The following is a 26588-nucleotide window of genomic DNA, read 5'->3' on the forward strand; positions in this document are numbered from 1 at the left end:
AGCATTTGGAGCTGCATAAAATTTGGTTAGGAATTTTAAAAGCTAGGGGTCATCTCTAGAACAAAAGTAGCTTCTTGAAATGGCAGTGATGTGCTTTTTGTGTAGATGAGGCAGTATAAGCGCATCTACTTTTGTAGCCAGCAATAAAGATGAGTGAATGTCTTCAGCTGGAACATCACCTCTTATACATGCAGCTTCAGGTTGATCAAAACAGTTTGCAAATTCCTGTTGATATTCAGCAAATTGTTTGGGAAAAAAAGTCTACCTAGAAAGAAAAGCAGAAGCATTTTGTCTTGTGTTTTGGGGTTTTTTTTTTTGCTCTCCTCAAAACAAGCAGGAAAAAAAATCCCACTTTAAGTAAAAGTTTCCTTTGTAAAGTCTTCTGGTCATCCAAAAAAAGTTTGGAGGTAGTGGGGGAGTGAAAAACAATCTTACAGTTTCTTCCCTCCTTCTCCAGTGTTTCAGTCTAGATATATTTTTTTTTAAAGAATGTTATTTGTGTACTTGAACCTGTCAGCTGAGCTACTGAAGAACCTACTTTCAACCTATAAGTGGACGAGTCTTAGTTGGGGTCTAGTCCTTTAATGCTGCATGCTCACAGCTGCTTCATGCCTATGGCTAGCAGACACGCTGCACCACAAAAGAATTGATTAGGGAGCATCAGTGTGAGCAATCACCAACTGGAGCCTTAGATCATTCAATTAACTGATACCCCCTGTTGCTGCCCTGTCAATACTGAAGTCTACATCTGATAAAAGTCACACCCTATGTTACCCTATGGTCCTTTCCACTGGCAGATCTGAGGAAAGCAGTCAGTGGAATCTGGCAACACAGCAACTATCAAAGTAAAGCTTTTAAGTCATAAATGTAATGTAGTACTTGGGGTGCCAGATCACAGGGAGTGTTAGGGACAGGAGCCTCTCAAGTCTACAATTCACTGCTTAGCCTTATAAATACAGTCTAAAAAGGCAGGGAGAACTAGTGCCCCTCTCTCTACCTTTTATATAAATAGAGGCTACCTCTTGTCATCTGGTAGGTTCTTGATTTAGCACTAAACCATGTACAATATCATGCTTTGAGACTATTTTGTTTTATAACTGGGATTGCACAGTGCTTCTTTCTGAAACAAATTCAGAAAATGATGTCAAAACACTGGATGGATGCAGCAGGCAGGAAGTGCTGACAAATGATCACAATGATCTGGGCCTCCTGCTGTCTTGGCAGGTATCGAAGGGTACTTGGAGATAACAGCTTTAGTCACAAACCTCAAAGCTGCCTGGGTTAACCCTTCCACAGTTACCAGTGCAAGAATGCTTCCTTGCCTCAAATAGTGAGAGTTCTGTTACTACAAGCGAAGAAGAAGAAAAGCAACCTGGAGCTCATGTCCTGCCCTGTGCAACCTAAGAGGAGACAGTGGTACAAGCAGGCATAGCCTGAATTTAAGCTTTACCTAAGGTGGGGTAAGACCTCTGGACTGGAAATATTCCCTTTTGGCCTCAGAAGAATAACTTGGGTTTTCAGTAAGTGATTTATTATCCTTTGGCTGAGTACTTTGACACAGCAACTCATGCACTGAAGACTTTAGCATATCTTTTATCAAGATTCCTAACGAATTATTATTAAATAATTAGTGCAGTGCCTTGATTAGTAAGCCGCACTGAGATTAAGGATAATTCTATTACACAGTAAAACTTCCAGAACAATTTTTTTCATGATAATTTGAGTCTCTCTTACTTAAGCTTGTCACTTGAAATAGGAACTATCACAACCAAAGCCCCCTGGAGTCAGTGAAATGTAGAACAGAAGCAGTTGTGGAATCTGAAATAGAAACAACTATATTTATAGAATTTCATTGTTGCTGTGTGAGTGCTGGAGGTACTAATTAAGATGAAGCAGACTTAAATCATGCCTTTGTAAGCAACAGTACAAAACTGTTGGTGGTAATGGTGGTTGTTATTGGCTTTTTTTTTTAAAAAAAAAGGAAAATAACACCTGGCAGTTGATAATTTGTGAGGTTTTCCATTAACTGGAGACTTGCAACTGAAGTCAAGGAGGTCAGTGGATTACCAGGATAAAGCTGTGAGATAACTGGATTGAGGTCTGGAAGTGCTTATTATCAGTAATAGTCTGGGGAGATGTTTTTTCCTCCTAGTAGGAGGCAAAGGTATCTAAGAACTCTTTTCAGTGCAGTGGATGGAAGCTGAAGGCCAGAAATGGACGTACATTTTGAATACTGAATTTAGCAGCTGATAACCACTTCAGTAGGCTGCCAAGGAACACAGCAGTGTCCCTTTAATATCTTTGAACTGTGACAGCATATTTTAAAGTTACCTAACTCATAGGCTGTGTGCTTGATACAGAGGTTATAGGGTTTGGTCTTGGACTTAAGCTAGGTCAGTGTCGTTGTTCTGTGGTGCCTTCAGATCGATAAAAATTCATAAATTTGGAGAGATGAAGAAGAGAGACTAGTAAAAAATGCTAAGCCAGGACAAGGGAAAGGGCACATTGGGAGGAGAGGAAAAAGTGTGATCTCATCAGAAAATGCTATAGATAAAGCTGGGGTCAATAAGATAATTCCATTAGGGAATGAAGGAAAGTGGTCCTGTTAGAGAGTTGTGGCAACAGGGCAAGAACACTATCGGGAGAGCAGCTGACTACTGACAATGGGGTGATGCCATCCTAAAATGGAAGTTCATGGCTGCAGTTAGCTCCAAGTCATTAGCTGTAGAATAGATTTGGTTTCACTCAGCATTTCCTTCAACAAAAAGGAGTTAAAACCAGAAAGTCCATGTTTTGTAAATTTAAACTTGAAAGAAGTTGGATGTATTTGTTGTTTTGCATCATCTTGAACAAGATATTAAAAAATAAAATGCCTTCAGTCGTCATGAAATTATTTTCACAGCAGGAAAAAGGCATCTGGAACTCAGTGCCTCAGACTGCAAAACTCCATGGCATCGTTAGCTGAGAATCAGGTATCCGTTCCTCCTCTCACTCCTATTCATACATGTGGAAGAAAGGCAATAGCTAAGCTGAAATAAGCAAACAAAAATTGCTATTTGGTGGCTGCTGTGAAATTTATAGAGGGTCACCTTATCTACTGCTCAGCAGCTGTTTTCATCTCCTGTTAGCCAGAAAGAAATATTATATTGTGCTGGCAGAAGCTATCAATAGGTAAGTGATGGTCTGAAGAATGGGCCTGAAGAACAATATTATCTGTCTATTTCATTAGTAGCTTACCATCATACTGAGACCCTTGTAAGGAAGTTTTATGTTGCTAGCTTCTGTTCATATTACAATCTCCCCACACAGAAAGCTTCATTTATAAGTACTAGCTTCTTTCATAAACAGAATTTGTCATTTTAAGAAAAAAGCAGCCCAAGCCCCATACTGTAAAAATGTGACGCTGCTTCAGCACACTGCTGTATCAAACTAGTAAATCAGGGAGCTGCTTAAAGCTCCACAGCTTCTGCAGGCTATGGAAAATTCCATCCCACTGTGACAAAATGAGAGGGAAATCAGTATTTATCCTCCTGTAGCATCCCTTCTAATAATGCTATTGCACCCCCAAAGTTACAGGGAATTTAACTGCTTTGCAAAAATTATTTGTTCTCCTGCTCCTGTGCTGTGTGCTACCCACAGAGTGGGTGGAAAGTCTAGGCTACATTAGCGGGGCACATGTACAAATCTATTTGGGGGCAGTTTTTCTTCCCTTAGCCTCACTTTTCTCCCCCATCCTCGCATCCTTCTTTTTGGCAGGATTCTCTGGTAACATTATTCCCAAAATCAACCTCCCTTAGCAGCTGCTTTAAAAAAATTTCTGCATGTTGAGCTGCATTCTTGCAGCTCAATTTAAGAAATATCAAAAATTCAGATCTTATTGCTGATTTATACAGATAATACTGGCCTTAATGTCTGAGAATCTCATTCAGAACCAGCTTTTAAGTGGACTGTGAGAAAGTGTGATCTTGTCCTTTCAGCAGTGGAAGGGATTATCACAGGGCAGGAGCTGGAACTGAACAATGGATCTCTATTAGTGGTATGAGAGGAGCTGCTGTGGACAGCTCTCCTTTCTGCTCCCTGCTTTCAGCTGAACACTTGGGATGCCCCACACATAGAAGCCTCTGTTCTTGCAAGCAACAGAATTTACAAAAATGAAATCTTAAGAGCAAACCTGTGCCATCCTGCATACAAACCATCTAATGCTTGGTTTAATTTAATTCACTGGTGCTTTAGCTTTGTACGCTACAGGTTCCCTAGAAGTACGAGAAGATACAGGGAGACCCTGTATCCGAGGCAGAGTCAAATTTTGTGGTGCTGCCATACAAAGATTTTTGGAGGATGACAAAGACATGGCCTGCGATTAAAGTTGCATGGATATAGGTCAGAGTTCAGTTATGACTGTCCACAGAGCTAAAATACAACTTAAACAATTAGATGTTGCACAAATCCTATGCCAGCAGAGATCTGTCATTGAGGCTCTGCCTGACAGACCACAATTCTACCTTGAGACTGAGAATCATATTCTGCTGTCACTATGGCTCACTCTCAGCATCCACTGAGGCTGACTCTTCCTCCCTCACAGCTCCTACCTTTACCAGCTTGGGCACCATTCACTGCTGAAAATCCTTGCTCTGCTTTCTTCAAGGAAAAGGCATCCAGTAGTTTGTTTACAATAACGTCCTACAGCTGGCCCCACTGCTTCCTATCAAACAGCATTGCCATAGACCAAGTGTGGCAACACCAGCTTCTCCCTAGCAACCTGGGGCTGAGCAGAGACAGCTTCACCCCTTCTGGTGTCCACTTGCTCATTCCTTCCATGCCTGAAAAACCTGCTGGAGAAGTCAACCTGCAAGGAGGAGAAACCCCAAACCTGTGGCACCCTTGAGCCATAAAACAAAGAGGCATGCATAGCCTCTTAGCACAGGAGATGATACTTACAGGTATGTCTGCTTGAACAAAAGGTTGGTGGGTTTTTCATTGACATGGTAGAGAGGAAATGGATCAAATCCACCAATGAAATCAACTGAAAAAAAATCAAAACTCAAATAAACAAACAAACATGGCCAGAAAGTTGGAAGGAAATTAAAAAGAAAGTTGATGCATGGCATGGCATAACACAAAAATAAGTGAGAGAACAGAAAAATGATTTTTCAGGTATGGATTGCTTGGTGGAAATCTCTGCCTGTACAGACCACTTTTCCAGGATCTCCTGGGATGGGCAAGTGTGCCAAGGAGGAGATTCAGCTGACACAAGACTTAAAGCACAGAGCTAACAAAAGATGCTAGAAAAACAAGAGGGCCTGCCTCGGCCTCCTTGGATATTGCCACCGTGCTGTGAGTTCACGTGAGAACTGAGCCGACAAAGCCTCAGCCATCCAGCGATGTGCTGAAAGAAGGAAGCTGGGGAACGGCTCATGAGTGAATGCCAGCAGGGAAGGTGGCAGCACAGTAATCCCCATGAAGGTTATATAGTCAAGTGGGAATTTTCTTGCCCCACTTGTCTTTCCTGCAAGGCAAATAGCAGCAGCTTTGGAAAACTGCAAATATCTCATTACCTTCAGCTCTGATATTTTTCACATCCCCTCTGCCAACTCAATTTCTTTTAATTGTATACAAATAGGAACAATGCCTCCCTTCTCCAGTATTTGCATAAGGGCAATGTAACTAAACAAGGAAAGTTTTAAGTGACAATTCCCTTAGTAACCACAGAAGAATTTTCCAGGGCTCTCTTAGTTCCCCTGAAATCAGGCCAAGTCTATATGACTGAGCTGGCCAACATAGCCAGGTCAGTAGGGGTATGACGTGGTGTGATTTGTGACTGACCTAGTAGGCCTTGCAAAAACCTTTAAAATAGATCCAGCTTAGACCACTTTTTGGTGCCAAGTTAGTGCATTTCTTTTGGAAATGTGAAAGCTATCCCGTCCAAATGCCATTTAAAAATGACTGGAGAGTCTTATTAACTATATAAATGCCTGTTTATTTTCCTTTCCTGAAGGTGGCACTATTATTTTAAATTTTAGCTAAAGAGTTTGTTCACTAAAAAATACCCAATAGAAAAAATATTTACTAAATATATTGGAAGTGGAAAAAAATCCCCTCTCAACATATATTTAGAAACGCAAGGACAATATATATGTTTGTGCCGATACTGTGATTTTGGAACAACTGTCAGTTAATGGGTGAAATCTGTACAGATTCTGAGTTAACCTGGTGGATGATTCCCAGTAGGTCCAGTGAGACTTGACCTTTTCTCAGCCACTTTTGAAAATGTTTGAGTATTTTAAAATCAAGACAGGCTGCAGTTTTAAAAAACAGATTCTAAGTATACTACCTCAGTTGTGGAATGTCTAAATTAGGAAACCTTAAAGAATTGCAACTTTCAGTAACTGTTTAGTACCTTGAACAAACAGAAGTCCTATCATCTGAGCACCCAACCATGGCAGCACTCAAAATCCAAGTCACTTAAAAAAAATCTTAACTGTGGTTCATTGTTGCAATATACTACAGTGCATTAGCACATCTAAAATATTCTTGCCCATAATTCAGCATTAGTAGATCCCTACTGCTGTGTTTTCTCATGAAAATCACGTTAGCATGAGCTTCCTGATTAATGTGCCTCAGCACTTATAATTACTTCATGCTGCATATCAAAGCAACATTTAAAGGAAACCACAAATGGAAGAGAAAATTAAAACGCAGCTCAAATTTGTTCAGGTCACTGGAAGGATCTACCACTGTGAGTGTGAAATATTGATAGTTTGTCATTGTTAATTATTCAAGCTGGCATTTTAACTCCAAGCTGGGAAACTGGGAGGGAAAATGAATTTGTTAGTGGGGAAAAAAATATGTATCCTGAAATTAACAACAGCTCTGCGTTTCTAGTTAATGCTTCATTCCATGTGGTTGCCTCTCCTAACAGACCCCTACTATAAAAATGAGCTCAGTCAAATTATTACTTTACAATATTAAAAAGGGTCTCAGAACTCAAGCTATTTAGCTAATAGAAGAGCTATAGGGTAGTTTTTAAAATATTACTTATAATGTAGCACTTCTGCTAAGTGCACTGCCGCGCTTTAAACAAATGATGAATAAAATCAGCAGAATGAATGCAGCCACATAGGAGGCAACCGAAAAGCAGGAGGACAAGCCACATAAGCAAATGCATCTCATCTCACTCTTATGAAATCAACATTCTTCACATACTTTCAAATATTCAGTTCAAAGCTGTTGTTTTTCAGCTAAAATCCATGCCAGCTGCTGTTTAAAGCAACGAAGCTACTTGAACAAACCTATTGAATGTCTTAAAGACGTGATACTTGGATATAAAGCCTTTGGAACAGATGCTTACCTGGAGTAAACTGGCCTAGATGCATTGATTTCAGTAAGAGTTTACTGAGTCAAACATGCTGAGAATTCAAACACAGAAAGGCGACTCTTTGCCAAAGAAATCAGACTTCACACTTATTTGAACCCTATGCGTCCGTTCTTTTGTTTGCAAAATGACTGCTCTCAAAGGGCGTTTTAGAAGGGCAAAGTAATCCAGGACCAGGTTATAGATATCTAGATAGAGCTCACAGACCCAATCACCCATGTGATTCCTCTGAGTCTTCACTCTTCTCTGACACGTGTCATGACGCTTAAGATTTTGTATACCAAACATGAGAGTCAGCGATTTCCTCCTTATAGGTCACACAGAGTACTTCCTCTGCTTTTAAACTAAGTGGTCAGGTTGGTTCTTGGCAAGAAACCTCATGATCTGCTTCATCCTTGGCTTGTGGCATACGATACTCAGCAGGTGGCCTACCTGAGTACTGGGCTGTATTCTTTGTTGTAGGTACTCCTAATTACAGTGGTAGTATTTCAGTGGCATTAAGCTGTTGAAGCTTGAGAACCAAAGAAGCTGCCCAGTTTCTCTAAAGCCTATCCTGAGTGAGCAGCCAACACCAAGCTATTTTGGGCTGAAAGAGTAGCAGAATTACAGCATCTAATGCATGGTGACACGGGGAAAAATACCGCACAGTAGAAACAGGTGGTCCTTGAAAGGTAGGTAATGCCATATCACAGAGGTGGAGAGGTGAAGAGAAGTCTGATGGCAACTCAGTCCTGACAGACAAACATCTGAGAGGAATAAAATGTAATAAAAACTTTGCCAAGGGATCTGTTGATAAATACTTACAGCTGTCTTCTTCTTCTGTAAAAACACTAACAACGTAACAGGCGTAGACAAAGCCCACCAGCTGGAAAATAGAGAGAATAAATCATTTTAGCATCAGTCTTGTGAGACTGGTCATAACCTACTTGACATGCCTTCAACAGCCAACATTTACTGTCAACTTGGCAGCACTACTGTAATGGTGGAGCCAAGTTTGCTGGAAGGTAGGGGGTGCAAGTGTAGGCTTAAGGGAAGACACTGCTGGGAGCATACTCAAATGTCCAAACTAAAAGCTTGCAAGGAGACCCATCCTTCCCTTCAGAGTAGCTGTCTGCTGTTGCTAGAATGATTGGCAAGAACATGGGCTCACTTTGTTGACACTGAAATTACCGTGCTAAGTTTATTCTCAGTAAGAAATGGTGAGGACGCAGGAGAGTGCCTTATTTAACATTTTAGACAGACAGCTACATACAGGACAGGCACACAGTGGTAGGTTTTATTAACTCATCAGCTCTGTATTGCTGTCATAATGGGTATGCAAAGGAAGAGAAATTACTTTGGTACAGGAGCTACCAACAAGATGTATTTTTTATGCAGACGAGATAGAAATTTAGTTAACCATAAAAATGGTGATATACTAGCAGCAACGTTTGGAGACACTGAAATCTGTAGTAACTTAGGCCCGGAGATCAAAAATTCATCAGAAAAAAATCCCAGTCTTACTCTAGCTCTACAATTTCTCAGGTTCTTTCTATCTTTGGAGAATAAACACTTCTGCATGGACTAATTAAGCATTGGGCCAGCAAAGTAAATGCACCAGAGCATGGTGAGAAACAGACAAGACGATGGCAATGGTCTTAATTCACAAATTGCATAGATTAGCAGTGAATTGCCACCTCCTGGGAAGCAGACAGAAGCAGAGAAGGAGCAGTAAAACAATAGAGTTCCTCTCAATAACAGCCATCCTGGCATGGTGTGGCCCTCATGTCAACCCATTGCTCAGAGCAGTCTTTAGAGCAGAAGACTAGAGTGAACATTTAAAAAACAATTTAAAGTAGCCTCATGGGTCTGTCCTTACTTGGTAGTTTGTAGAATCTCTAAAGCATCAGAACTGCCTCATTCGTTTCAGTAGCAACTTGAGTAGAGAAACAAACTTCTGGTACTACGAGAGTTAAGCATGCTAGATCCAGCAGGATTTTATTTTGCTTTGCCTTCTTCCTGTTAATCAAATATCCTCTCCATCCTTCATTTTACATCTTTACATAACAGCCCACTTAGCGAGATCTCAGTTGACAATAACTCTATTAGTAAAGTTATTGTGAGGCATAATTGTTTTCCACTGTGAACTCAATTCTTTTGAACAAGAGTTAGAATGTAACATACAGTGACTCACTCTAAGGGAAGACAGAATGATGCATGGTAGGGCTTGAAAAGTACAGTCCGTTCATTTTTAATGCGACAGAAGAATACATCACACCAGAAAAACAAAAGGCAAGATAATGAGATTTCTTCTGGGGAGTTATAAGGCATTCGTGATTTCTCTCTCCCTGACAAAACACACCTTGTTGGAAGAAAATTGAATGTTTTTGTAGCATCACTAAACCTTGTATTTCCTTTACAAATTTCTGTAATCATCTGAAAGACAAGCCAGCCTCTCCTTTCCTCCTGGGTGAGCCTTGTGGAAGCATGTCCCAGTACCTCAGTGGGGGGGAGATGTAGCTCTGTGCACTCACTCATTCCCTTGATAGGCATTTTTGAAACTAGGGCTGCTTCGTACCAAGTTTCTATGAGCTACAGATTACTTCATAGAGAAAAGGGAGAAAAAAAAATCCTTCTGGGCACGATGGTAACCGCAAAGCCACATGCAATTTTACCTGCTGACTTTTCATATTGCCTCTGAGTAGAACCACTGCTTTTTAACAGCAGACAAAAAGAAACAAATAAAACCGCTCAAAAATCAGAATAATCAGAGATTTTTCTTCTCTTCTGAAGTTTGTACTGTGTTAACAGAAAACTCGGGGAAATTTTTTTTCTTTCCGCAGTTTTGGGAAAGAAAGTTTTGGGCGGTTTTGGGGCGGGTTTGGTGGCGGGAACTGGCCGTGGTGCTGACGCAGCCCCCGAGGCCGCTCCCCGTTGCCTTGCGTCATGAGTAGGTTTGGCTGCGAAATCAGCAACTTCCGCTCATCGGCTGGGCTGTGGTAGCTACCGACGTGCGCACTTATTGATGCTCTTGGAAAAACACAGTGCTTCAGCTTAAGGCCGTCCCAGCATTCAGCGCGAAGTCTAACCACCCATCCGCACGCTCTTGTCTGCGATATAAGTGCGTTTGCTCTCGCCCTAGGATCAAATCAGGAGTGTGGCTACACACATTCTTTGTACCTGCTCTAGCATTTTTATAGTTTGAAGATCCAGACTTTTACATTGTAGAGAATATAAGGTCAAATCACATACAATTTATCATTATTTTTTGTTACATATATCAATGATGATGTAAATACAGCAATTTACATACACACAAATATCCAAGCAGGAAAGATGCATCTTGAATGTGTGCCCTGATTCCAAGAGAACTCTAGGAAGGTTTTCTCTTCCCCCAGATTTTCCATCATGCCTCAGAGTAGGAACTTTGGGTAAACAGCTGTGTAAAGTGGCAGCCTTAAATCCATTCACTGTTATTATGCTCTATAACATGTACATACAAACCGTATGTGATATCTGTGTCAGGGAACTCCTGATAATATTAACAATGGCAATGACTTCCCTGCCCAGATTACGGGCAGAATGCATGAACAATTATCAGCTATACTGTCATGGGGAACCTGTTAAACCTCTGAAAATTGTTCACAGTTCAGAAGCACCAAGCAAGCACTAAGACTGACTTGAGAAGTTTGTTTTGCACAGAAATTAATGCCTCATAACCCTCAACCATCATACCTCTCACCCCATATGACTTTTCCCTTTTATGACTAAGGTGACCTTTTGCATTCAGAAAAACCTACCAACAGCTAGTGAATTAAGTGAACTTCACTAAGTCTCTTATTCCAGCTCTCTTGGAGTGAAGGGTATTCTTTTTTATTTCTTCTGTCCCCTGGCTTTGTTTCAAAATTACCTGCTTAGTGTTTAAAATATGCTTTTAACTGACTTTATTATCCATTCCTTCTTTACATGAGTTTCCTCAATAAATGAATATGTTTATTTAACAGCACTTTTTTTTTTCCCCCAAAGAAGTTTTGCTAGTCCTGTGACCTGGCCAGAACAGGAGAGTTTCAGTGGCAAGGAAGGAAGAGACGTACAACATAAACATGAATTGCATTTTTATATAAGCTGACCTAAACTATAACTAAACATTACTACCTCAGGGATTAAATGAACTCCTGGGAGTCCCCATGTCTCACCTTCTACATGAATTATAAGTGAAATATAGCTACAGAGGAGAAATGCCACCCCTACTGTCCAACCCTTTTCACTGGAAGAGTCTGTTAGAATGTGGAATGAGCAGACTCTAAGAGACACCCTTCTGACTGCATCCTTGATGAAGATGTGTCAAGCCCCCAAACATCACCAAGTTTAGCAGTAATTAATATAGAACAGAAAGCTTCACAAAGGCCAAGAATTTGGAAGTAATTTCACTCTTGCTCTAAGTGCCATCTTGGTTGCTGATTGCAATATGAAAGAGGGTTTTAAGCTCTATTATCCCAGGGTAATAGAAATAATTCTTAGATCTTTGCAAATTATGTAGGCAAGGTGGAAGAGGAGGGAAAATGTCAGTGATGTAAAGTGACACTAAGCTATTGCTCTAATTCCCCAGCGAATGTTCTTGGGCTTTAGCCTCTGCTGCTGTTTCTCCACTTGTTCTGCATGTTCAGTACCAGCTTCCTCCAGGCTGCAGAAGTATCCGATTAAGCTTTTTATTAGCAACACATGTTGTAGGCAGGTGTGTTCAGTCAGCCTGTCAGAGAGCCTGGGAATGCACATGCTGCCGAGCAAAAGAGGATGGAGCTGGGATGTCCCAAGCATTCTGCAGGCAAATGAACAGCGCAGGAAAGACAGGAAGAGACAAGTGTGCCCACAGAAAACAAGGAAAATGTAAGTCTGTACATCCTTCTGCCCCTCAGACGTCTGAAGCTAACTTCTTAATAGTGAGTTGAAAAGTGTTCACAAAATAGAAGCATCGAACTAAAGTGCTGGAGCCAGAAAGACTGAATTACAGCAAGATCTACAGACAGGGACCAGCTGGCTGCCAACATACAAAATACTGGAAGGACGGGAAGGCAAGTTTTAGGAGGTGTAAGTGTTGCTTGTGTAAAAACTTAGCTTTAGTCTACAGCTGTCCTCGTGAAGATTCTGGGTTCTTCAATTCATCTCTTAATAGAACACCTTGCCATTGGTTTTTCCACCACAGACAATATGTGCAGAGACTCATCCTTCAGGGCAGATGTATTCTAGGCTTCACTTCTAATCAGAGCTAATTAAGTGTGTACGCTCTTATCAGTGTGAGGGGGGGGAAATAGAGAGATCTCTGCTACAAGAAAGCAAAAAGCCAGTTTGTGAAAGAGCTATTTTGATCAGAAAGCCAAAAAGAGGCAATAAAAATCCTTCGATTCCTTGACCTTCTTTATTCTTTGGATGCAATGACAACCACTGAAAATCTAGCTTCTGCCAACAGCAAAGCATCTCTTGCATGCTGCTTTTCACATAACATCTGCTGTCAAGGCTTACATTGCCGCCTTCCGGGGAACCTTCCAACCTGTCAATCTGAGTGAAAACAGCAGACAGGCAGGCAATGAGTTCTCTCGGTTGGGAAGACATTTCCAATTTCCATCCCATTCAATGGAGCCTCAGGAAAAGCCTAACCCTCCCCACTCCCAGAACTACCATATGGACAGCCCAGAGCAATGCCAGGTATTTCAAAACCAGAAATCACTCCTCTCCCTGCTGGCTGGCAAATGGGGGAGATGCAAGATGAATTCTTGCTAAGATAAAAACAAAGCAGATTTCTTTTCTTGACAAACTAGTTGCTGTTGCATTTCCTAATTGGGTTGGTAGGATTAGTTTTACAGTCACATTTCTATAACAGTACACACTTTAAGATGTTGTTACAATAAGCTTTTTCCTCCAACGTGTTCGGTGCTAAAACATTGAGAAAGATTTTCATACTAGGCCCTACAGCTACTTGTATCATGCATGGAGACTGATATGCCCAAGTTTGACTGAATTCCAGATTAAAGGAGTTTCTTTTGCCTTCAAGGAGTACAGACAACCTCTGAGCAAAAGCAGACTGAGACCTTATGTATCTTCAAATGTATGCCCAGGAGCAGGATAATATAGTCAGCAGGAGTCAAGATGACAGCCAACACTGTGCTCACCATATGGGTTCAGATTTGCTTTCCCTCTCCTTTGGCATGCAAGACTGAATTCAGTGAGCCTTACCCCAAGTACACAATACAGTGCACTACAGTTCTTCAGTCTCAAGGAACTGGTATTTCCAGAACACAGCCAAAACGACCACAGCTGAGTACTGGGTAGTTAAAGAACAAGGATTTCACACTACCATATCTGGAATAATAATAATAATTTAAAAAACTGAAACAAAACAACCCCCCCCAAACACCTCACCCCACAACTTCTAAAAACCATTAGGCAAAACAAAAAACTACATACAGAAAGGACAATTTTGTCTGTCCCTTGCCCTTCTTAAGAGGGAACTGACTATTCCAGTCTCAAATGTGTGGCAGACAAGGAGGGAACTAGGTTATGTCCCTTGCTGCGTCCCCTGAGCATTCAAGTTCCTAGTCATGTTTTCGTACTATTGATCTGGTCTCCCTGCCTGTCTGCAGCACAGTACCTGCCAGGCGCTCTGGGAAGGACAGCAGCCTGTAATAAAATCTGCCTTAAAATGAGATAAAGAGAACAGAAAAAGATACTGGCAGAGATCAAAGAGTCTGACCCTCAGACACTAAAAAGGGAGAGAACTGGCTGACTGTTTTCAGGCAAGGTCTGAGTGAGAAAGTGAAAAGGCTTGCTTTCTGCTTTACCTCAGCAAAGCAGAGAGGAAAAGCTCTATTTTTCCCACTACATGACAAAATTATATAAGCGTTTCAGAGCCGGCAGGAGTTACAGGCCTGGGGCTTCAATATTCTACTTTTATTACAAGACATGTAGAAATCTAGTTCACTCTGCATAGCTCAGCCCATACGGCTTTCTTGTACACAAGTATTTTAGACTCATTTCCAGGGTTTAGGATTCAAAAATCCATTGCAGCTTAAATCTCAGGGAGAAGGAGAAATAAAAATATTTACCTAAATCCTATTTTATCTTATAGTTCCTTCCTCTGTCTCCCCATCTGGCCCTTTGTGGTGTTCTGCAGATGCACAGAGAATAGTCTTGTGCCTTTGGGAAGAAGCAAAGGGGAAAACACTCCCAGAGACACCAACTCCTATGTGTCAGCGTGATCACTTAGCCCAGGGCCGTGTGCCTAAGTTAGCAAGCTGCCGTAAAACAAAGGTCTATTCCAGACAGACTCAGGACCATTTGTTGGCTGAACCTCTAGCCTGGGGCTAGTGCCAGCTCAGGCGTTTAGGAAGGATGCTAACAGTGACATACTTCTGCACTTTAAAAGTCTGAGATGTTGACTTCAAAGTCTGTCAGTTGTTTCACCAAACTCAGGAGCAGCACCATCTGAGCAGCATCAATCCAATTCCAGCCAACGGCCCTTTATAAAAGGCAACAGGCTCTATTCTTCTGGATACATAGGTTTGCCTTCCTCATACACACACATCAAAGCAACTCTCAGACAGTTTAAGGCAGATCATTTTCCCTGAAGAGCTAACCAATTATTAACAGCCATCACACACGCCAGGGAGTCCGTCCAACTCAGGAAACAGGAGCTTCCCTGACTGCCTCTTTTCTGTGATATGGCAAGAAAGGGGTCTGAGGCTTCCCCCCACCCTGCAGTTCCCTGGGTCACACAGATCATCCCAGCTAATAGGAAATGCAGGATCAGGACAGTGGAAATTTGTACCAAAAACATGCAGAGAAGTACTTGGCACTCCAGAAGCTTGGAATTTCTGTATTCGTTATCCTTGAACATTTAATGAGGGCAAGTCACCCTTCTTTTTTAACCCAAAACTGAAAGCTGAAATGTGAACATTTCACCAGTCCATGTCCGTTTGTACTTAAAGCTGTTAACCACAAAGTAACAAACCAAAGCAGATTAGAAAGATGGGGGCTGCTAACTCTAACGCAGCTACAAAATGCTAGAGTACCAGCAAAGTAAGGGGGACAACGGACATTGTTTCAGTTAATTTCACAGACAAGTGAGTAACAATTAATTAACAGTGAACATTAAGGACATTGAATTACTGCAGGGTACTTTAAAAAGTCTGTGGAAGACTCCAATGAGGAAAGAGTTGATGAAAACATTTAGTACATATATCTTAGGTGTCAGCAGAAAGAAAATACGCTGCCTTCTGCTTCCTTAAAGTTTCTTTCATTTTCTGGAGATAAGAATCTTCTCCCTTTTATTTCTTCACAACAGATGTGCACATATGTTCTCCATCACCTATCACTAAGTCACGTGGAATAAGAGAAATCCTTCTTCAGAAGGGTCTCTGTCCTTGCCAAAACATGAATTTCCACGCCCCAACAGGGATACAGAGGGATTTGTTATTGTTTGGTTGCACGTGATGCTTTACTTCAGGTATTAGGTTGCTGGTATCCACTCCCAATTCTTTCAAGCAATATTGTTCTCTTGTTCTTTCTTATGAACAAACAAACAAGAAAACATTTACAGAGGCTTTTGCAATCGGATAATACAAAATGGGGTGAAAGATATGGGCCAGCCTCTGTGCCTGGAAAAAAATAAAACCAAAGAGCATCTCCCCAACAATTGCTACCCCACAGTGTTCTCAGCTACGTACTCACCGCGATCAGGATCTGGAAGGAGCTGTGCATGACCTCGATGTACCGATACTCCAGCGCACAGCCTATCACAGAGATGTAGGAATGGCTGTCCAGCCCTTTGATGCCAGACATTGAAGCCTCCTTCCTTACACAGCCAGGACCATTTTCACTCCACCATGACTGGTGCCGGGAGATGTTGAATGTCAGGAGTTCACTGTCCTAAAAAGAAAAGTTGTCAAGAGATCTCCATTTACTGTAAGAGTGTCTGATATGCTGTCAGATGAAAGGCACATTAAAATCAATGGAAAACTTGAAGTTTCCAAGATCCCCACCCTCAAGAAATGATAGCACAGATCCAAATACATTGGCTTTATGTTCCTTGTAAGTATTTCACAGGCAGGATTCTGTGGTGGGAACCATTTTAGAGGCAGTCCTGCAGCACTGCAACAAAGCTATTTCACCACCACATAGCACACTTCAGAAGCAGGACTCCGCAGCTTCTATATCAGAAAGACAGTTTCTAGGCTGCAGACTCACCACCACTTCGCTGGTGGTTCCTGCACCCAGAAAAAAAGCCTCAAGTTTTGGGTTTGGAAGATTAACCTTGCAAGTCTAGAAGAAAAAGGCAAATGAGGCAGGACTAAGAATCCTGTCAGAACCATGTGTTATGGGTATGCTCTTCCCAGCATGGGAACCAACACAGATATCTGAGAAATATGAACTTCATAACCCTAAGTGAGTTTCATAACCCAAAGATCTTCTTCTGTTCCTAGCTTTTAACACACCTAAGAAGTTCCCTTGTCATTTCAGTCTGATTTCCTTCTACACTCTTCACATATGTTGTTTCTACATCTTCTGTTGACCTGACACACTGTCAGTCTCGGGCCAGATTACCCCGCTGAGCTGACCTCAAGGTGATGACTGCAGCTTCTTGCAGACAATTCCCCAGCAACTTCTTATCACCTCTACCCTAAGAGAGGCTTTTTGGTTTGCTCTTCTCATCTTTGCTAGTTCAATAACTTAAACCATGCCACTCTGGGGGTTGCATAGCGAAATGCCACACGAGTGGTGCAGGAGTTTGGTATGCAGCCAGGTGCTCATTTTAAAAATGATATTTTCCTCACACTTGAGAAAAGAGTGGTACTCACTGGAGTACCCAGGAGAGCTTTAGGATTTTGAGCTTACAGGACATGGCAAATCCCTCCCTGCAGACAGTAAAAGATAAACTCAGAACTAGCTGAGCAGATCAGCTGCAACACTTCACAGATGGGTGCTAAGTGCCCCAGCAGCCCTCTCAGGTCACTTTGATGTGGAATCAACAACACCTTTTGACCACAAAACAAGGCAAGGGGTTGGAAGTTTTATTCTGGAGGACAGATTATTAAATTCTCAGGCAGAGAATCTGTGTGTGTCCCTATTTCCTACACAGCCCCTGTAGGAAAGAAGAGGCTCCCAGAACAGCAGCAGTCAGAGCTTGGGGCATTCACGCTTCCTAACACGGGAAGCCTCACATGGCAGCTCCTTTGCTGCAGCTCCCTGTAGAGTCAAGAGGGAAACACAGATTCAGAGCAGCTAATCCAGGCACCTGCTCTGAATTACCCTCTGAAGAAAGGACTCGTCTCTACTCCCAATACAGGGACCCTAGCCAGGTAGTCCTGCAGATACACTTTCCTGTGTCCGTGTTTGTATCCAGGGGCAAACTTGAGTTACAAGAGCAGAAAATTTGACTGCCAGCCAGAAAACCTGTGAATAGAAACCAAATGCCCCACTATACACGTTGTGTAGGTACCCTCCGCTCCACCAGATACTCATAAACAGTTTGCAGAGCTGTTATTAAAATATGCTGCAGGAAGCACATGTTAAGAAATGTGGACAATTAAGTGAGAAGACAGCTGCCAAACTCCTGACATAATCACCACAACAGATGGGATGTGTTTTACAGTAGATGAAGGAGGGCACAGAGATGAACTATGGCACCAATGCAAAAGCAGCCTGAATAGCAAAGACAATAGGGATAACTCTATTAACAGTTGGGAGTTTAAAGGGAGCTGTCTGCATTTTAAAGGCTGTGGGGAATAATTATTAGATTGGCAGCTCCAGGATAATGCACACAGTGCAAAGTGCTGTGCTATCTACATTTCTAGAGACAGTTTTCCAGCTTCAGATAATTTTGGCAGAATAATCTTTGGCTTGCTCCCTCTGCTGGGCATTGCTCTTCAGCAGCCTGCGGATCTCTCACATATATCCACCAAAACGCATCTTTTCTGCAAAGCTTGTTCTTTCTCTCCCAAGTTTGCATGTTCTGAGACACATGGATCTTCCCCAGCAAAAGGTTTTCCTCCTGGAACAGCTGGCTCGCCAAGCTGCTGCGCTCTTCTCCCTCTCATAAGCCACTTGCCACTTTGGTTAGGGAAGGAAAGAATCATCTTTCTCAATTCCTGGGTGTTTTTTGCCTGGGGCCTCCCCCAGTTAGCACAGAAACAAAGCTGTTCCACAGGGCACCACAGGATCTACTCTTAACCTCAGTCCCCAGGGCTTCCCTCTCCCAGCTCACAGGCGGTGCCTTCCCAAACCTTCTGCCTCACTGATGCAAAGACCCTCTTCAGTGCCTTCTCTAGGCCTCACAGAAGCATCTGTGTGTATCCAGCAAAGTAAGAAACAGGCTGCTTTCCTTCTTCAATCTCCCTTTTGTCAATCTTTGTAGAATTGGCTCTGGCTTAACTTTGCTGCAGAAACTGCACTTGCTTGTGAATTAAGCCTGGAAAAGCAGAACAGGTGCTGGGCAGGAGGTAGGCAGGTGGAGGAACAGTAGGTCCTAAACAGCACTCACTGCTTTTTGCCTACAATCACACTCCAGCTCTGTGCAAAAAAAAAATTATTCTTCAGTTAACAGATTGGAAAAACTGAGCACATTTGGATTCTAAAAGCACCGCAGTGACTCACACAGGAGCCATCCATCTCACAGATGTAAAATGAATACTGAGTGCACACCGGGGTTGTGGATGCCCTCGCGTTCACAGAGACACCTTTCTGAACAAGTGTCTTTCTAGAGCACTGCAGGGCACAAGGACAGCATGAATGAAAGGGTCTCAACATCCAAAGCAATGCTGTTCCTTGGCTTGTGTCCCTGGCTGGATGTCCTCAGAGGATACCTGCAATGATAGGGCACCATAAAAGAGCATTCAAGAAAAATCACTTAATTGACCTTGAGCTGCTCAGTGCTTGCTGGGAGACTGGAGGGGGAAAAAAAAAATCCCAGTGTGTCTTCTGCAGTTTGCCAGCTTCATTTGCTAGGAGGGGGTTGAATAGAAGTGAGACCGCAAAGTAGGAACAGCAAACTAAAATCAGGAGAACAGAAGCAGTTGCAAGAAAGCCTAGGAAACAGGTGTTTCCCAAAACTTTTCTGCAACACATTTGAAGTCTACACATACTGAAATACTCCCAAAAGTGGTATGCAGACTGGAAGATGTTAATGAGTCCCAGAAGTGAGCGAGCCCTGCTGTAGGAAGAGTGATCTCTGTGTAACTGTGCTCCCCCTTGTTTCTTGACAGGCTGTTATTTGAAGGGCTATCGCTTCCTCTTTAACCTTCAGCCTGAAGAGAAATATGAGCAGAGAGTGATACAAGCTCCTTCTCGGGAACATGTTGAAGGCCAGCCAAAAATATCACATATCACTCTCAACTGCTGCAGCACCTGGTTGCCATCCATTTGCCAGTAGCATGAGAATGAAGACAACAGCACTAAAACTCTGGTACCTACATTTTACAGAGTCTATTTTCTGCTCCCAGCCTCACCCGCTGTGTCCTGCGGGGAAACTCACGCCTACCTCTGACACCCACGGAGCCAGCTGTGTTCGTTTCCTAAAACAGTTTTCTGAAATCTCTTCTGAAATTATCTGCTAAGGGACACCATCAGAGATGGACTTATTTCTTTTTGTTAACAACCTTCTGAACCACCTCCCCCCAAATTTCCTTAATTATCACACAAGCCAGCATGATAATGGCTCTGGAAACAAATTGAACCCTGCATGGGAGCCCCTAGAGCTTAAGAGCAAAATCGTTTTAAATCTTTTCAGTTGGAAGCATTTCTTATCAAAGTAGGAAATATAATGTTTATCTTTTAGTCATGTGCCAAGTAGCTGTATCATCCTGAGACAACAGAGAAGCATTTTCATTGTCCCTCAGCAGGCTTCTTGACAATGCCACAGCATTTAAAGGCCAAAGCCCAGGCTTCCAATTTCTAAATTTAGATGGAGTTGAGGACAATTGTAATTATGCGTGCATTTATCCATCCTCCTCACAGTATTTTCTCCAGGTACAAAGTAATCCCAAGATGCCGTCCAGATTCTCTGGAATACAAATAACCCCCCATTTGACTAATAAGGGCAGCTTCCATTTCAAGAGGAGATTTAGACCACCACAGCAGCTCTGGATTCAGATCAAAGCACTGGATAGACAAGAGAGAATATGAAGGAAGGGTACAAAAATTTCACTGTTCCAAGATGAATAATTCCAGAGGGAAAAGACAAAGGAATATATTGAAATACACAACACCAATTCCTCAAACCTCTCTGAATGTTTCTTAAGTACATGATGAAGAGTCAATCAGCATGGCAGCTGGACAGCCAGATGCTCATATGTCCTAACAGCAGGACTTTAATAATTGACTCAGACTAGGGGGTTGCAGGAGGGACTGTGTTTTACACTCACGTAGACAGGGAGAAGCTTACCATGTTATTTCAAGCAGTCTAGAAACTTCAGAGATAGCTCTCAACAATTCACCTAACCAAATGGCCAGATGGAGAAAGAGGAAAGAGGGAGATCGAACAGGAACAGACCAGACAAGGAAGAAGAGCCGAATCAGGCAATTCGGCTGTGAGCCCCACCACAGAGCAGCGGTACGGCACTTCGAGAGGCTGCATTTCCCCAAGATGCTGCAAGTATGCTCAGAACTGTGAGCAGAACAAGTCAGCAAGGCAACGCTGCCAAAAGCTGCTCGGAGGCACATCATCTCACTGCCAGTGCTGAGAAGCACCCCTTCAAATCCAGATTGCTCTCTCTCTTGCCTGCTCATTGGCAAAGCACTTACAGGAAAGCTGGCATAGGCTACCACTTAGGGAGGCCCTTGCGGCAACAGGGGAAGTGCTTTCTTAGACACTTATGCTGATCCATTTGTGTCTGGCCACCTAATGAATTTCTGCTGTGCCATATTTCACATTCTTGTTCCTACTAAGAAAAGATTGAAGGATTGAAAAAAAATGACAGGATAGAATTATAGAAATCAGGCCAGTTTAGCTCTTGCAAGAAGTAGAGAACACATTCACAGAGCAGGAAAGAGCATTTTCCTTTTAGGGGAAAAAAAATCAGTAGTTATAACTAGTGGCTAGGAAGTAGTTATAACAGCCCTGAGCAGGACTGGCCAGAACAGCCATTCTCAGGGTTTCCACGGCCAGGAAAGAGCAGGCACTGCTGGAAGAAGATTGCTTTAGGAAATGATGTGAAAGACAGGAGGAAAGAGAGGGTGAGAAGCGGTAGGCAGACAACCCAACAGAGGAAAGTCAGTAGAGAAGTGATTGCTTGCTAAAGGAAAGAGAATAGCCAGGCCCCAAATTGCAGTTCAACAACATGCACCTACCAGCCCATATTCTGATGACAGAGTTTATGACTAAGGGACAGTCTCTTAACCCCTTTGCTGAATTGCTTATGGGCTGACATGTTACCTCGTGGACCCCACAGCCACGGTGCCCCTGGTTTCTGTTCTTTAGATCATCCAGGCACCCAAAGCAAGGGGGGCACAAGAACAAGGGCTCGTGCTCATCTCAGCCCTGTACTGCACAGCACAAAGAATTATTTGCAAGAAGTGCACATAACCATTTCCTCATTTTTTCAATTCAGGCTTTTTCTAAACTTGTTACAGCAGAAACACTTGGATCCTTTTCCCCCTTGCTCACCCCAACCGAGTTATCACCTGTCTCAGTTGCACTGGGCTGTCATTACTAGCCACCAAGTTAAACTCCATTCTTTCTAGCTCACTGCCCTTTCTGAATTTTGTCATTATAAATCAGCTAGCTGCTGACAGAGCTCTCCCTGGCAGGCTGCCTTTGTCAGGAATACAGAGGCGTGAGCATGGCTCTGGCAGGAACGCCACTCTCCCACTCTTCTAGCTCTCTCCCACAGGGTCACCAGGAATCACAGAGGAAACAGCACCTGAAGACCTTCCTCAGAGCTATCAGCCTCTTAAGGGACTTGCACAGGAACATGGTCCTGTCTAAAACACTCCCCAGCATATTCATGCTTAGTCTAGTAGTTAATGAGTTAGTGTTTACCTGACCAGCTCCATCAGCCTCACTCCACCAAAGCCGTTCTTCTACTACTTGCGATCTACCTGCTTATGCCAGGCTAATTACAAGCTTTGACTTTGACTTCTTACTAGGACCTAGAGGACAGCTTCCTCCCAAGGCCCCTGAGGGCACACAGAGGTACCTGCTCCTCCGCAGCACTGCTGCCATAAACCCCTGGCTGGTACTGTTCTGCCCTCGCCCCCTCCAAAAGCCTATTCAACACATGTTCATCCAAGCCCAGGTATCCTTCTGGGGTCTGATCCCAAGACTACAGAGGTCAACAAGACTCTGCAGATGTCAGGTGGCTTTGGGTCAGGTTTCTAGAGATGCAGCGGGAAAGCAACACTATGCTCAAGTCCAGCCCACAAAGCACCACTCTGTCCTACAGAAGCCTTACTTCCTGCTTCAAGGGTACCTTTTGTTCTCAGGTTGAAGTGAAGGTTTTGTTTTGCCATTACAGAGACCCAAATAACTTCAGTTAAAGGGAAGAAGCAGGAAACATTAATGAGTTTTTCTTACAAGACAGCCTTTTCAAATGAAAATAACTTACTAAGAACAGAGGCAAGCCTGTAAAGGAGTTTACCACCAAATAAGCACAAATACTCTCTTGTTTTTTCCAGTTTTTGCCACAAAATTAACAGCATGAATTTGTCATTGCAGCTCTAAAGGGAAGTACACTAAGTCAGGAACAATTTATGCTGCAACCCAATTCTATAAAAAAAGTCCCCAATCATAAGAATCATCCTGTAGGCTAAATAAAGGTTCTCTGCATGCTGGCTTTGCTAAAACGAGCCACAGCACAGAGCAAGGTTACGAGATGAAGCTCCTCTGTAGTTGAGAAAGTATAGTTTGCCATGCTGTTTGAACTGCAGAACAGAAGCCGACGTGTTGCAGGGCAGGCTGGGATTAGTAAACACAAGTAATCAGCTGGCTAGAAGCAAACACTGCCTGTCAGAGAAGCTCCCAGAGCAGTTTATCAAGCCAATATTTCCTCCACAGAAGGGAGCATTTAAGTAGCTACATAAAATTACTTTTTAGTTGGTCACAGCCAAGACCGAGATCATCTCAGGCTGAGCTTTCAGACCATGAGTAATCACTGTTTTGGGCAAAAACTCTCTCAAAGTTTCTGTGGATAATTGAGAGGGGAAATGGAGATTAACTGCGGAATTAGGAAGCTACATTTTCTTATCTGCAAAGGATTTATGCTGTCACTCATGACTTTTTGAAGGCCTGATAAAAAACCACAGTGCAGTTCCAATTATGACTGCAACTTAGATGTATGACCCAGGAATTTAGGCCAGATGTAGAGTGCTCTGAAATGAGCCTGTATCCTGTAATCGCTCAGAGCCTGCTAAGCTACGGGAACACTTAGCAATTCATCGCTTACAGCTCACGCTTAATTTAGGGCCTGCCTCCCATTTTTGTTATTTCTGACCCACCCCTCATTAAGCAGACTGCTGTCTGCTTATCTAGCCTTCAAAGAGCTTCGCATATTAACTCACAACACCCCTGGCCAAGAGCCATGAATAGCTACCACTGTATTTAAGAAGTAATGATTAAGACAGGGAAGCCACATCACTTCTGAGGCTGCATCCAGAGGAGACACACCAGCCTCCCCCCGCATCGCTCCAGTTAGTTAGAGAAGAGCCTCTCCCAAAAAGATGCAACAAGAAATATTTTGCCTGGTACAGCAACGACCAGGTACCCACCCCTGCTGCTGAGTGCACTGGGTCTTCAGCAGGACTGGGAGGCAAAAATATACCAAGAACTGGTCAGGTATGGAGTTACAGCAAAGTCCTTGGTCCAAGTCACCCCAGCCAGACTGAGTCCCTGCTGCAGCTCTTCTCTGCAACAGGCTGGCAGAGAGAGCACACACACTGTTGCAGGAGGGCCTTCCCCTCCAAGTCACACACCTTTCTTCCCAAGGTGTTATCAGATCACAAGAGGATCAGCAGTAATCTAGTTAGCTCCTAGCCTTCCTCAGCCACCTCTGCATCATGGCTAGGAATTAGCCATCAAACCCCATCTCCCCTCAGGATGGATCTGCTACCAGGCTTGCTCTCACCTTTAAAAAGCAAATACACCTTACCTCCTAAGAGGGCAGGGCTTATCCCAGCCACCACCTGCACCCACCAGCAAAGGACTCCAGAAATCAGTACTAGCTCCCCACTTTTACCACCCAATAAGCAGTGTTCCTCCACCCCCTAGCAAGGCAGCCCTCCCCATAGGCAAGACCTGCCACCAGACAATCCCCTACCACTGCCCTCAACCACCCCCTCCCTTATCTCACAGCTAAGCCCCACCCCACTTAATGCAAAGCCTGGGCACTCACCCATAAAGCTCCTACTCACCTTTGAGAGCCCTCCCACTTCTAAGTAAAAGCAGATGATGAAGATGTTCCAGGTGACCCAAACTGCAGTCCAGATGGCATACTAGAGAGGAATAGGGGGAGAGAAAGAAGCAATGAACATTAGGAAATCACAGGTATTAGTTTATATATATGTGATGCAGCTAGAGGCAGTTAAATGCCCTGAGTCAGCACTGCCATTCTTTTCTCTTCCTCTGTTTGTTTCCCATATGTAGATGGTCCCTTGCCTGATTAGAGACACAGGGGCAGAAGTCTGGAGGGAGCAGAAGAGCTGCTGCCATTCCTTTGTCCAGCATCTAGTTCTCCCTGTCTGTTGCGCAGTATCTCAGTGTTACTTTGGTACCAGTAATAATTCTCTGATATCTTCCAAGTCTGGAGTAAGTACAGTAAAATTGCAGCACACTGAACAACGTGTTCTTAAGCACAGCACCTCCTGTGAAAATTGTTTACAATGCTCATGCCTGATTTCCCAAGGGCTTTACTCAGTTCCTCATCCCTTGCCATATCCCACCAGAGCAGAGGCTGCGAAAGGCTTTGAATGGCTCTGAACAAAACGCACATTACTTACCACCACTATGTAGCGAGGTCTATATTGAATAGTGCCAAACAGGCCAAGGATGACGATGATGATGTGGAGGAAGTTGGCTAGGATAGGGGCCCACTGGTATCCCAGGAAATCGAACACTTGCCTCTCTAACGCAGCAAGCTGGAAAGAAGAAGGAAAAGGAGAGTTACAGCTTCTGGGCTTGTGATGTTTATTCTCAAGATTTTGACGTGCTCCCTGAGCAAATCACTGCAGCAGTTGAAGATGTTACTCCATTCCCAAAGCAATTACTGCCTATGAACCAGGTCAGTAGGACGGAACGTGTGTCTACATGCCCCCTTCTTCCACTTTATACTCATCCCTTCTCCTCCGATGGCGAAGCTAACGCAGACCAGTGGGCTCCGGTGCCTGTGTGGGAGCACGTCCTCTGTTCTGTGCACGTTGCGACAGGCAGGTGGCCCTGGCAGAGGGCAGAGGTGAGCAGCGGGACGGTAGCATCTTAAACGGCTGCGGGAGGACTTTCAAGAGCTCATTTGTCAGAGCCTTCAGCATCACTCCATCATTCCTGACACCTCTCATGTTTCTGTTCTCCAGCACACATCCATCAAAGTGAGAAAGGAGGAAACTCTTTCCTCCACCTTCACCCCACAGAAAATGCTGCCAGCCAGCAAAGAAATTCTGCAAACACATCGGTTTTCCAGGAGGACAGGCTGCGGTCCTCTCCCACACTAATAACACGGTTCAAGGCTAGTACTATGTTCTAGAAATAAAACTCCATTACTGCTGAAGTGCTGGGCCTGATTTTCAAATCATACTTGCATAAAGATGTGCTTTTCATCTGTAGCCACCATCTGTGATTCAGCAACAACTGGTCACCTGGGTCTGCACTGCTGTGTTACGCATGCAGCTGAAAGAGCACGGTAAACATGCGATTGCATGCTAGCCTTTACATCCCCACAGCCTTTAAATATTATGTCTATAGGAGAAACAGTCAGTGGAGGGGGCAAAATGGTCCCTGCAGGTTTTTCCCCGGTGCCCGGCCTTATGCAGAGAGACCTTCTCTTTGCTTGTCTTCCCTAACACAGTGCAACCAACCTCCCCGCTTTGACCAGTGACTTTGCTAGTGCTAAGGCACAGCAGGAGGTTTCCCTGTCAGGGTAAGATTTCAAAGGCTGCTTAATTATCATAGCAGTATGCTGGGATTGCATTATTGCATCCCATATTTATTTTCACTTAAATAAATATTTACAATTTACCATTGGTAGTTAATTTAACTACTGAT

The 26588-nt window shown here is 43.3% G+C and overlaps 1 protein-coding gene across 3 annotated transcripts in view; it reads right to left on the reverse strand.

The window, feature by feature from the left end:
- NKAIN4 (sodium/potassium transporting ATPase interacting 4) overlaps positions 1–26588 on the reverse strand; it is a 56680-nt gene that overhangs the window by 5593 nt on the left and 24499 nt on the right. The window contains exons 2-7 of one of the 3 annotated variants that reach the window (XM_064465398.1): positions 25331–25468; positions 24746–24826; positions 16076–16273; positions 8177–8237; positions 4939–5023; positions 180–265 (exon numbers count right to left, since the gene is read on the reverse strand). In XM_064465398.1, coding sequence (XP_064321468.1) covers positions 262–265; positions 4939–5023; positions 8177–8237; positions 16076–16273; positions 24746–24826; positions 25331–25468 — 567 coding nt within the window. In that variant the 3' untranslated portion in view covers positions 180–261. Of the gene's footprint in view, positions 1–179; positions 266–4938; positions 5024–8176; positions 8238–16075; positions 16274–24745; positions 24827–25330; positions 25469–26588 lie in introns of those variants that run through there. The other 2 variants (XM_064465397.1, XM_064465399.1) reach the window with 2 other exon arrangements.

Source organism: Phalacrocorax carbo, chromosome 14 (assembly GCF_963921805.1).
Source record: "Phalacrocorax carbo chromosome 14, bPhaCar2.1, whole genome shotgun sequence".
Classification (NCBI taxonomy): domain Eukaryota; kingdom Metazoa; phylum Chordata; class Aves; order Suliformes; family Phalacrocoracidae; genus Phalacrocorax; species Phalacrocorax carbo.